The following is a 13,611-nucleotide window of genomic DNA, read 5'->3' as shown; positions in this document are numbered from 1 at the left end:
TTCTATTAGATTACGGCACGTTTCCTCCCATTTTTTAATATTCCTTTCCAGCAATCGATTTCGTACTTCCCGGGCTAGGCTCAGGTATTCTTCCCGGTCAGTTGGGTCCGTAAATCTTTGCCATACCGTATTTTCCTATAATCATTTTTAATCTGGATAAAATCCTTCAGGAGATCAGGCGTGGTGTCATATTGGGTGCCTTGGCGGCACTGAACCCGCGGCCGGACTGCATTCTTAGTCATTACCCGTCCAGGAGCCGTTTCCAGCGCGGTCCGCATATTTGACGACGGCCCGGAACATGATTATTATTATTATTGTTATTATTATTATTATTATTATTATTATTATTATTATTATTATTACTATTATGTGTTGCTGGGATGAATGGTGACAGGGAAAACTGGAGTATCCGGAGAAAAACCTGTCCCGCCTTCGTTTTGTCCAGCACGAATGTCACATGGAATGACCGGGATTTGAACCACGGAACCCAGCTGTGAGAGGCCTGCGCGCTGCCGCCTGAGCAACGGAGGATCCTTATAAGTACATTAAGAACAGTAAAATCAATTGGTCTCACCTCCTTTTCCACCCCACCGCCGTTAATTTTTACTGCCAACCCCCCCCCCCCCAAAAAAAATTAAAAGAAGGCGTGTTTCTTTATGTTTAAGGGAGTTTCCAAACACCAATGTTCACGTCTATTACCTTCAGTTTTGAGATATAAGTATCCCCATAAATATAATTTACTTTTGTCACTTCATTTCAAACTACTCCCCCCCCCCCCTAAGTGAATTTTCCCGCAAAAAATACTTGTTTCTTTAATAGTGAAGGATCTTCTAAATACCAATTATCACGACTCTAACTTCTTCACTTTTAGATTAATGTGTCCTCATGAAAGGAATTCAACTCCTTTACATTCCCGCCTCCCAAGATGGTTCCCCCCCCCCCCAAAACGCGTTTTTCTTTGTTTTTAAAGGAGATCCAAATACGAATTTTCACGTCTGTAACAACTTTAGTTTTTATTAGATGTATATATTCTCATACAATTAAAGTCAATTAATTTTTCAATTCTTTCACCCCCCTCCCCCCGCTTCATTGGATTTTCCGAGAATACGTGTTTCTTTACTTTTAAAGCAGATTGCGAATATCAAATTTCACGTCTGTAACATCTTCATTTTTAAGATATCAGTAGCCTAATTAAAAGAATTCAACACCATTTTCAGTCACTTTCACCCCCCCCCCTCCACCCAAGTGGTATTTCCGAAAATTAAAGATACACGTTTCTTTATGTTTAATAGAGATAAAAATATCATTTTTCACTTCTGTAACATGTAAGTTTTTTTAGATATACTGTAAAAATTCTCATTTTAAAATTTCACCCCTTTTGGGTTCCCCTTAAGTGGAGTTTCCAAAAACAAATCACCTATGTTTCTTTACATTTACAGGAGATTCCAAACACCCACTTTTTACGTCTGTACCATTTTACGTTTCCAAGATAATCTTTCAAAAAATTCACCCCAATTTGTCACTTCTGTTTAACCGCCATCAATAGGATTTTCCAAAAACTAAAAAAATACGTGTTTCTTTATTTTTAAAGGAGATCCCATATACAAATTTTCAGTTCTGTAATATCTTCCGTTTCTGAGATATATGTATCCTCATTAAAGGCATTCAACCCATTTTTTACCCTTTACACCCCTCCTATTGGGATTTACAGGAAACAAAAAAATACGTGTTCCTTTATTTTTAGAGGAGATTCTAACTACCAAGTTTTATATCTGTAAATTTTAAAGTTTTAAGACGTAGACACACTCATTTTAAAAAATTCACCCCCCTTTTCACCCCTCAATATTTGGATTTTCCAAAAACGAAAAAATACGTGTTTCTTTACATTTAAAGTAGATCCCAAATACCAATTTTCAGGTCTGTAATATCTTCAGGTTCTGAAATATAAGTAGCCTCATTAAAGGCCTTCAACCCATTATTCACCCTTTTACACCCTTCCTATTGGGATTTTCCAAAAACAAAAAATACGTGCTTCTTTATTTTTAAAGGAGATCCCAAACACTAATTTTCAGGTCTGTAATATCTTCAGTTTCTGAAATATATGTAGCCGCATGAAAGGCATTCAACCCCTTTTTCACCCCTTTTCACCCCTCCTATTGCAATTTTCCGGAAACAAAAAAAATACGTGTTTCTTTATGTTTAATGTAGATTCTAAATACCAAATTTTACATCTGCAAACTTTAAAAGTTTGGAGATATAGATTCACTCATTTTAAAAATTCACCCCCTTTTCACCCTCCCATTAATTGGATTTTCCAAAAACAAAAAAATACGTGTTTCTTTATTTTTAAAAGAGATCAAAAGTACCAATTTTCAGGTCTGTAATATCTTCAGTTTCTGAGATATAAGTACTGGTATACTGATTAAGGGCATTCAACCCATTTTCCCCATTTTCACCCCTTTTCACCCCTCCTATTGGGATTTTCTGAAAACAAAAAAATACGCATTTCCTTATTTTTAAAGAAGATTCTAAATACCAAGTTTTACATCTGTAAACTTTTAAACTTTCGAGATATAGACACACTCATTTTAAAATTTCACCCCTCTTTTCACCCCCTTAGCGAAGGAATATCCAAAAATCCTCTCTTAGCGAGCACCTACATCTTAATATGAATATATCCCCAAAATTTTATTTCGTTACGTCCAGTAGTTTTGGCTCTGCGATGATGAATCAGTCAGTCAGTCAGTCAGTCAGGACAAGTTATTTTATATATATATAGATATATATATATACCGGTATGGAAGAAAAGGCACTGCACCTAGGTGTAGTGTTAGATAAAAATCGAACCTGGAATGACATATAGAAAGGAACATAACCTGGACCAAGAACTTTCTGTATGCATGTAAAAGGGCCATTGGGAAAACATGGGGCCTAAGACCATCAATGGTAATGTGGATACATACAATGATCATTAGACCGTTGATGGCCTATGCTGCAATAATCTGGTGGCAGAAAGTAAGTCAAGGAAAAGTCAGCAGTAGATTGGATAGCCTGCTGAGAATGGCATGCATAGCCACAGCTTGGGCTATGATAAATACGCTGACAGAAGCCTTCAGTACTCTATTAGACCTCCCATGCAATTTCATTAAAAGGACAGGCTAGAATGAGTTCATATAGAGTAGCACAAAATTAACAGAGTAATAACAGAGGAACTTCTACACATGCCTTATGATCATATGATACCAAAGTACAACTTTGAGAAACCGTTGGAGATCCAGATAATTAAAAAAAGAAGACTGAGGTATCAACAAATGGAATACTGAGAAAGAAGATATAGTGTGGTAGATTGATGGCTCAAAGACTGTGAATGGCACAGGAGGAGGGATCAAAGGGAGAAGACCTGAGAGATCAATCCAGATGAGCCTGGGCAAACACACTACAGTCTTTCAAGTTGAAGTGATAGCTATCACAACATGTCTTGAAAAAAATCTGAAAATGAACTATATGAATAAGAACTTTCTCATTTTTACAGACAGCCAAGCAGCCATTAAGGCATTACAAGCGGTCCGGATAATATCCAGAATTGTCTGGTATTGCCATTCACTTCTCCTAAAGCTCTCCAAGTACAACATTGTCAAAATAATATGGGTACCAGGGCATGCAGGTATAGAAGGAAATGAAAAGACAGTTAAACAGGCCAGGAAAGGGGCAGAAATATATTTTGTAGGCCCAGAACCTGTATGCGGGATTTCCTATGGACAAGGAAAATGGGTACAAAAGAAACAAAAGGAGAACTTGAAAAATAATCCAGGATGCAGGCTTGCAAAGGAACTGATAAAAGGACCAAACAAGAAGCATACTAAAGAACTGTTGAAACTCAGCAGAGAAAATATAAGTTGGGTAGTAGGACTGTTGACAAGACACTGCCATCTGAAAAAACACCTACACAGAATTGGAGTAATAAGAGACAATATATGTAGAAAATGAAATGAAGCAGAGGAATCAACTGAACACATACTTTTCGAATGTGAGGCGCTGGGTAGAATTAGACTCTCCACTCTAGGACTACCAGGTGAAGAGAGAGAAAAAATCCAAGAAGACCCAATAAGAACAACCTGCAGCTTTGTGAAGGGAGCAGGTATATCTAGGTGGAAATGAAGGAAAAACATGGTAGCAAAAGATCTTAGAGGTCGACGCTAATTAGGAACTAATATTTAGAGGCCCCATAAGGAAAAGAAGAAGCGCTGAACATTGTTGACAAATGTAGGAAATAGAATTATATTATATTTCTTAAGAAACCTAACATCTATATTAACATGTTGCAACAATCGTAAGCAATAATACTAACTGCCAAATCTATAATAATAATAATCGTATGGCCTCAGCTACCGTGTGCAGACATTTCAATTTGACGCCATCTGGCTGTCTGCTCGTCAATTTCGACGTTCCGTTTTTCTCTAGGCCCACTAGATGGCAGACCGAGTAAACCGAAACTCTCTTGGGCGTCTATGGCTGCGATTTAATGAAATTTGTCGGGTAAACACCAAATGTGTCACCAGAGATCTTTTACATGCCGACATTGTACAACATAGAGTGTCGAATGGACTTTTATCCTCCGTTCAAAAATCCGACTACCTCTGCCGGGTTTGAACCCGCTATCTTGGGATCTGGAGGCCGACACTCTACCACTGATCCCACTAACTACTTTTGTCAGTAGAGGTGCCGGAATTGGGTCCCACAGGATTTCTTTTATGTGCCTGTAAATCTACAGACACGAGGATAACGTACTTGAGAACCTTCAAATACCACCAAACTGAGCCATGATCGAACCTGCCAAGTTGGGGTCAGAAGGCCAGCGCCTCAACCATCTGAACCATTCAGCCCGGCAGCTGCCAAATGACAGAAACATACTGATTCCAAACTCACGGACTCAGACATTTGCTTTATTGTGCACAATGAGAATTGAATCCTTGGTTTCCAGAGATACTGGTGTTCTACTCTCTGGTACAACAACGTGTGCTTTACCAAAGTTTATTTCACTTTATGTACTGGTGTTTGGAATACAATTAACTCTTTTGGCTAGCACTGCTAATTTTGGGTACCGAAATTGATATTTTCCCCAGCAGGAAATAATTCTGTAATATTAATGCCAATGGCTGCAGATATATAGCTGCTACCTTCACCGCTCCCCACAGGAGCAGGAAGCCACTTGTCAAAGTCAAGGTCAATTAGACTTTTTTCTCTGACAGTTCTGGCTCGTTTTCTGAAAATTACCATTGAGTTTTACTAATATAAACATAATTTTACAGTTTTTTAAGTATCTTAGTTAGGCTATGTAATTTAACTTGTGAAATATATCTTCTGACATTAAAACAAATGGCTTCTTTCTCCTCAGCCCACCACACTTTTAAATGACAGAAAGGTGGCCGCAGAAATGTTGCTATTTTTTGTGTCATTGTCACCCGACTCATTGGCTGAATGGTCAGCGTGCTGGCCTTCAGTTCAGAGGGTCCCGGGTTCAATTCCCGGCAGGTCGCCTAATAGGCCGTCTACTAGAAAAAGACCTGCACCAGGCTTTTTCGGAGGCCATATGCCATTACTATTATTATTACTTCCAGCTTAAGGGGTATGAAATAACATGCTCATTTTTTCACTGTCCTCATAGCCTGAAAAATCACATAGTGGAGATCTTAAATAACTTTGATAAATAGATCTATCAGAATCTTGATGTTTCAGCCAATACCCACCTGACAATCACCTTCTGTTTCCTCCGAATTTTTCAATAGTTTCTGTTGGCAGAGGAGAACCAAATGAAGAGTGGAAACATTTTCTCCTTTCAGTCTCAGTCTTCCATTATGGATCCTTTCTTTTCCGATGACTAGTAACATTTTAATACGTTGTACTGATCATTAAGGAACTCGAGCATTTGAACATGGCTATTCTACACGGTCTCTGTACGTTGATAGTCGATTTTAGATTTGTTACCAAATCACTCTTTTTCAGAAGAGTCATGGTGTGTTTTGATGCTTCCATTGTCAAACACACTTCTTTGAGGCTCTCACAATCTAATTAATCTCTTTCGGTCTTTAGTTCAAATACATGCTTTAGAATGGTACTTATTCAATGGTCAGAACAGACTAGCCTTCTGTAATTGGAGAATTATGATTTAATATTCACCCACTTGTTCTGAGACAAAGATTATAATTAATTTTTATGAATATTAAGCCATTCCATGTTGGTTTCTAATTCCTCACTAATACTGAAACCATTTTTAGCTCTGTTTTCCAGAAACATATTCATGAAAAGCAGTTTTATTGAAAGGTCCAACTGACATCTATGTGGTCGGACGTAACTGTCAGATAATCATACCCTCTGTATTTGTCAGTCCCCATATCTGTTGTAATATAGCACTGTTTCTTAAGAACAGCCTCCTTTTATTCAAGGTAAAAACTTGCCCTTTACTTGATCAGAAAAGTTGTGAATTTGGCGCGAGACTGTACTTTTTGATGGTAGTACGTCCTCAGCTGTTACAACTCTGTACATGACTCACAGTTTGAGCAGCTTGTTTGCCAAGTTAATGAAGCATTTCCTCTCCAAAATTTCAAAAGGTCTTAAATCAAGGGTATAGAAAAGTAAACATGCCTTCAAAATGTTGTACTTTGTTTCTTTGGGTAGGTACTCTCTTAGGCCTGAATTTGGCACAGATGTGCCTTCTGGGGGATGAATGGAATTACTATTATATGCTAGTATGGCAAAACATTGCAGACACTGAACGTAACCAATGAACTTAATTGTAAGAAGATTCACACTCTGGGAAAAATTATATCTAAACTGAACTTTCATTATCTGAAACATTTTGTAAAATGTAAATTCTCATTTAGTTTTGCTTTCACCTGTTCTTTGTTCTCGAATGCCATTTGATAACCTCGTAAGAGTTCTCTTCACACAGCTCACTCTTGGGACGGGATGACTTATCTTTCGTATCCACTGTGCTTTGGGTAATGACTCCTCGCCTGTTGCCAATATCTAGCCCAGGGGTTTCCAATTAGTACGGCCATGAGGGCCACATTAGAAACCCTAGGCATGATCTCGGGCTGCACTTTAATAATGGGCCAATTTCGTAAAAGTCCGCAAATAGAACAGAGATAACAATACGCAATAATATGCATAGTTCAATTGAAATGAAGGTTTAATAATTTTAATTGCTTAAAACACTATTTTACAATTGCATAAAAGAGTGAAATTAAAAATAAGCAAATACTATTATACCTAGGACAACTGAATTTGAAGAAGAGCACCCAACAATGCCAGTTCATTTAAATTAATATTTGACAAATGACAAAAAGAGAAAAAATACCTAAAGGCAAACTGAAATTAATAATGTAGTCAAACCAAAACTTAAAGAAGAACAATTTAGTGGGAGTAGCGTGAAGGGAACAATAATATACAGTTATAAGAGCCTAAAATCCCAGCAATGTACTTCCCTGAAAATTTCTTCAACAGTGCAGCACTGTGTACCAGCCAGTACTACTAATGAGAGAAGAATGAAGAATTGCAGCAGCTTCTTACACCAATGGCAAAGTATTTCTTGGTATTCATTTCATACTACGTTGCATAAAATGTCCACAGTGAGATTGGCATGGAGTTCAAGAATTGGTATGGTTCCCATAGCCATTTTTATAATGGTTAAGACCAGCACTGGCATTTGTGAGGGCTCATTTTCTGCTGAAGTTTGGGTTTTAATTTCTTAAATAAAAAATAATCTATTCAGACCAAGCAAATACTTAAAAACAGGAAATAATATTAATAATAATGTTATTTGCTTTAAGTTCCACTAACTACTTTTACGGTTTTCGGAGACGCTGAGGTGCCGGAATTTTGTCCCGCAGGAGTTCTTTTATGTGCCAGTAAATCTACTGACACAAGGCTGACACATCTGAGCACCTTCAAATACCACTGGACTGAGCCAGGATCGAACCTGCCAAGTTGGGGTCAGAAGGCCAGCGCCTCAACCGTCTGAGCCACTCAGCCCAGCGGAAATAATATTAAAGATGAATTAGTTCCAACTTGGGTCTTTAGAGGGTAGAACAATTAATATATTTTTGAACGAGCAATGAAATATTTTTTGTAAATTTTCGTCACATTTCTTAAAATATGTATTTTTTAAAGCCCTCGTGGGCCGCCATATGGAAGCCCCTGCTCTAGCCTGTAGTCTAGTAGTCACACCATTAAAGTACCAGCTCAAGGGTGAAAGAGTTACTGATATCCCCTGCTCCCCCTACACACACACACACACATACGTGTAATTTTTAATGGGAACACTGTGGTTTCTGAATGTGGGAAAGATACAACCATGTTTTTAGCATTTGGCCCTGCGCCTTTTCTTGATTCCTTTTTAACTTTATTAAATGAAAGTCAAACAATAACACGTTTTCTACCAATCGTATCAAACTGTTGAGCTTACAGTAAAATACTAGAAAGTCAAGCAGCATGTAACACATCTACACTCTACCATTAAACTTCATCAACTGTTCCAGCTACTTGCTTCACAGCCTGCACCAGAATCTGGAAGGGAATTACCCACTTGGAATGGGAATTCCAATGGAATGGTTCATTACTCATTAGGTTAATATGAACAGATTATTGAATGATTTAACTGGATAATTTTATAGTAATATAAATAAGTAAAGTTTTAGCAGTAATTAGAATTACAGGTAATTAAAAAATTAAGGTGGGTTATTTTTAAAAATCATTTGGTTTGGCCAGGGTTTAAATCACTGCAGTTTAAACCTGCCATCCCTGGCAGAGTATTGAATTTACTATCACTATCATCATCAGCATTCACTTGCTGGCAAGTAAAACAACCATCTTCCAAGTATAGATCACAAGTTAAGCTGCAATGCTGCCACATAAATTCAAAGCTGCTTCTTGCTGAAGAGCCTGATGGTCAAGTCTTCTCCAATTTTCATGTGTTTTTCTGTGATCTCTTTTATTGGACTTGTGACTCCATTGCTGTTGTTCAAAATACTGTGGGTTGCTGAAGATAATACACTGCCACATCAGTTAATGAGACTCTATGATCCCATTTCCCAATATTAATTTGGCATATCTTCAGATTGAATAGTTTTCATTATCCTCTCAGATAATGCTGTCCATCTTTCAACTGAAAATACATCACTTACTTTGGAATGCAGATTAGGTATGCGGGCAATGTAGCCGAACCATCAAAGTTGACTTTTGATAATCATTGTCTCAATCTTTATGGAACTGCCCTCTTCCAAGACACTGATGTTCATTCGATGGCCCTGCCCTAAGTATTCTGGATTTTAAGTGTCTTCTTTAAGTATTCAAAGACTTGCATCTGTTAGTAATATAACATAGGGTCATACAAATGCAGAAGTGCATAAAAAACTAGTAAACTGAAATTCCAAATTTAAACAGTACTAGCTGAAAGTAAGTCACTCTAACAGGGATGCTTTCAGTCTGCATACAAGAAATATGAACTAACATCACAACTAATTGAGCAAATATCATTTATACTGCTTGGGCTTTTTCAGAACAAGAGGTATTTTTGTCACCACAAAAAAAATCATTACAGGGTCCAAGAAAGAAAAAGACTGCCATCAAGTCAAGATTTAAGGATAAGGGAAAACACAGAAAACAGTGGCATATTTAGCAAGTATTGTTGACAAAGGCTACATAAGGTAAAGAGCAGGTGCTTTATAAGCCTAACTATAAACAAAAGCCAGCAACATTATAACAAAATAACAGTTAAAATATTTGTTTAAAATCAGCTACTGTCATAATAGTGTATAGTAAACCACGACCAACAACTCCATAAATTCTGGCAACTGAAATTTCTTCAGAGATAAGATATATACCAATACCCTTTATAATGAGAACTTTTATGAATAGTAATAAAAGAATTAAAAGGACACAATCCTATTTCCATTAATTCGTAATGACCACTACAAAAATTAATGACATAATAAACAAAAGTCAGTTACGGTAGGGCCAAATAGTACTGTATATAAAGGCTTCAACTACCATAATGTACTTCAAATTTTATACTGGATCACAATAATAAAAAGTACTATAGAGAACAGCAACTTACTTTCCATAAGTCTTAAACCTCTCATCAAAAGTGTGTTGATATCGCTTAGCATGTGTAATGAGAGCTTCATAAGAGTCATACGAGTTACTACAAGAGCAAGTAAACTTCACCCCACACAAGCGGACATGCTTCTTTTTGGCTGCTTCCGTAGAAAATCCCTTTTGACACTTTTCACATGAGAAGTTCTTCTCAGCATGGACTTTTAAGAAGTGCTGTGGTACAAAAACATATTAAGTCAAATGAAATTATTTTTGGCTCTATTAGAATTCTACAACTGTATTTACTTGAAAACAAGTTCCTCATCATTTATGCAACAATGTTCATTTTAGAACTACATATAGGAATATTCTTTTTCTAATTCTTTTTAAACTTTTGCACTTTCATGTTGCCTAATGCGGATAAGAACCTTGTTTATCCGGTCCTCATTAATCTGGATCGAAAATAATAAAAATTTATTTTGAGTTGTACAGTATTTCTTTTACGGGGTTGACTCTTTTTGAATGTCTTTTCCGCCAAGGATAGTCAAGGACAGGAATTGAAAGTAATTCGGCCACAGTCTATCAAAGGTACCGTCCCAGCATTCGCCTGGAACTGAGAATGGGAAACTGTGGAAAACCATTCCCAGCACGTCCAAGGTGGGATTCGAACCCATGCTCTTCTGAATGCAACGCACTACTAACGTGCTTAGTCACTTCATCAATCACTTTTTTAACGACTGTCCTGCTGACATGGAGTCTATGACACTCATCCGCTACTGCGTACATTATCTCGGTTTCACATCATTGTTCAGTAATGACCCACTGTGTGACTGCTTAAGATGATGAAAGAGGAAGGGAATAAGTCATATCCAGTAGTCTGTGAGAGACCACATATCAGTAGCTGAAGGTTAACACCACGTTGTACATTTACAGTAATTTCCTGTGCAGTATTGTATTGTTTGAGTGAGCGTGAAATGACTTCAAAATGGAAGAAAGCTATTGTTTCTATGGACAAAAAGTTAGAAGCATTAAGGGCAATGGAGAACTTTTGAAAAATATTGCTGCAGACTATGGCGAAGGGACTTCAACTGTGTCTGATTGGAAGAAAAACCGAAAAGAAATTGAAGACTTTGCTTTAAAATTATGACGAAAGATAGTTTAGAGAATTGTGCCACACTAAAGACAGCTAGAAATTAATCTCTAAATGACGAATTTATTCATGTGGTTTAGTGAAAAAAGAGAACATGGTGTTCTGATTTTAGGGCCAATTTTACAAGGAGAGGCGCTTAGTTTAAACAACAAGCAAATGGAGATCCTAACTTCACAGCTAGTCAGGGTTGGTCGGAAAGGTGGAAAACTCGTCATGGCATACACCAGCTTTCAGTAACTGGTGAAAGTTTTTCAGGGGATAAAGCCACGGCTGACAGTTTCATAAAGGAATGTCAGGACATTTTTTGCTCCGATAACTTAACGCCAGATCAGATATATAACCCCAATGAAACTAGGCTGTTTTATCGCATGCTACCAAATAGGACACCGGCATCTAAATTAGATGAATCACCAAGGGGTTATAAAAAAAGTAAAGATTGCATTACAATTATGGCATGCGCCAATGCATCTGGATGAAATAATTTCCTCTCCTGTTAATAAGGAAATTAAAAAAATTCCCATGTTCTTAAAAAAGTGAATCGAGCTGCCTTGCTGGTTTCTTACACATCCGAAAAGAATACATGGATGGACAGTGGAACTTTCAAAAACTGGTTCCATGAAGACTTCGCGCCAAACGTAAAAAAGTTTTTAACGAAACAAGTTTTGCCACTGAAGGCTATTTTGATCATTGACAATGCGTCGTCACATCTGGGAGTAGAAGAGTTGGTCAGTGGTGATATCCGAGTGAAATTTCTACCACCTAATGTAACAGCTCACGGACCAGGGTGTATTGGAAAGCATCAAGCGGTTATACAGAAGGCAGCTGCTCAGCAAACTGATTGAAGAAAAGGGGGGGAATATGGTGTAATTTTGGCATTGAAATCAATAAATATGAAAGATATTATTTATATGATCGCATCTGCATGGGATCAAGTTAGTGAAATGACAATTAAAAAAACTTGGAAACATCTGTAAGGCCTTCTATCTGTGCATCTACCACCAAGGTTTGTGAAGTTTGTGAACTCTTCTGAGTTCCTTGACACATTTGCATACATTCCCGCATGTTCGGACGAAGATGAGAACGATGTAAACGACTGGTTGAAAACTGTGATTCAGGCTACGGCATAATGACAGATTAAGAAATGATTGCTCCTTGTTCCTCAGCAGGTAGTGACGAGAGTGACGGTAAATTCGAAAACGAAACTGGCGCTTCATCAGAAGAAATTATGACTCATGGAGAGGCAACAATGCCGCTGGACAAACTGATGGCCTATTCAGAACCCCAGACTGAAACCAAACCGGCTGAACTGAAGTTAGTAAACATCTTCGTGATCATGCTGCGCGCAAACGCTATACAAATGTAAATCAGAAAACACTTGCACATTATTTTGATGCTTGTTGTTTAAAGGGGCCTAACATCTAAGGTCATCGGCACCGCACATTATTTTAGTGCATAAAACAGTTGTAAATGTAAGAAAAGTGTCCTTATATTTTTTTAGTATAATTGAAAAAAGGTATTACTGTACAACTTATGTAAATAGATCATATAACATGTGCTGTATTTGTTTGTTTAGTTTTTTCTGGATTATCCAATTTTTGATAATCTGGATTAGTTCTGGTACTACTTCTACTTAATCCAGATAAATGAGGTTCTTGTCTACTGATATTCATTTATAAGCCTCTCCAAACATTTGAACTAATATCTCAATAGAAAATACGGGTCTCATTTTCAAGTAAATATGTTAGATTGGCATGCAGCATTTCAAGTTCAACAAATTGAAAGAAAGAACACAGTAAGTAATATATTTAAAATGTACACATCTAGTTAGGATAAACTTCATAGCATTGCAAAATGGTACGAACTTTCAGCAGCTGAAGTCTTAAATTGCAGAATAATTCAAGCAAGAAACAATCACAAACTGCCAACAAGGCAATGGGTAGCCGAACTGTGTGCACGCTACAGGAGAACAAAGACTTTATCGCAAATTATAAATATTTTTTTTGCTATTTGCTTTACATCGCACCGACAGAGATAGGTCTTATGGCGACAATGGAACAGGAAAGGCCTAAGAATGGGAAGGAAGCGGCCGTGACCTTAATTAAGGTTCAGCCCCAGCATTTGCCTGGTGCGAAAATGGGAAACCATGGAAAACAATCTTCAGGGCTGCCGACAGTGGCGCTCGAACCTACTATCTCCTGGATTCGAGCTCAGATATGCGCGCCCCTAACCGCACAGCCAGCTTGCCCGGTAAATCATAAATAACAGACTGGTGGAAAGTAATTCTAAACCACAGAAGTATTTCTAAAAGGACTGTACTGTTCTCCAAATTTTGCCTAAAATTTATTGCTACACACAGTACTGCCCAACTT

The 13,611-nt window shown here is 37.5% G+C and overlaps 1 protein-coding gene across 3 annotated transcripts in view; it reads right to left on the bottom strand.

The window, feature by feature from the left end:
- LOC136867442 (serine-rich adhesin for platelets) overlaps positions 1–13,611 on the bottom strand; it is a 55,923-nt gene that overhangs the window by 27,235 nt on the left and 15,077 nt on the right. For all 3 annotated transcript variants that reach the window (XM_067144665.2, XM_067144651.2, XM_067144658.2), the window contains exon 3: positions 10,115–10,326. In XM_067144665.2, coding sequence (XP_067000766.2) covers positions 10,115–10,326 — 212 coding nt within the window. The remainder of the gene's footprint in view (positions 1–10,114; positions 10,327–13,611) is intronic.

Source organism: Anabrus simplex, chromosome 1, assembly GCF_040414725.1.
Source record: "Anabrus simplex isolate iqAnaSimp1 chromosome 1, ASM4041472v1, whole genome shotgun sequence".
NCBI lineage: Eukaryota > Metazoa > Arthropoda > Insecta > Orthoptera > Tettigoniidae > Anabrus > Anabrus simplex.
The sequence above is the reverse complement of the archived record's forward strand: the minus strand, read 5'-3'. Positions and strand labels throughout refer to the sequence as shown.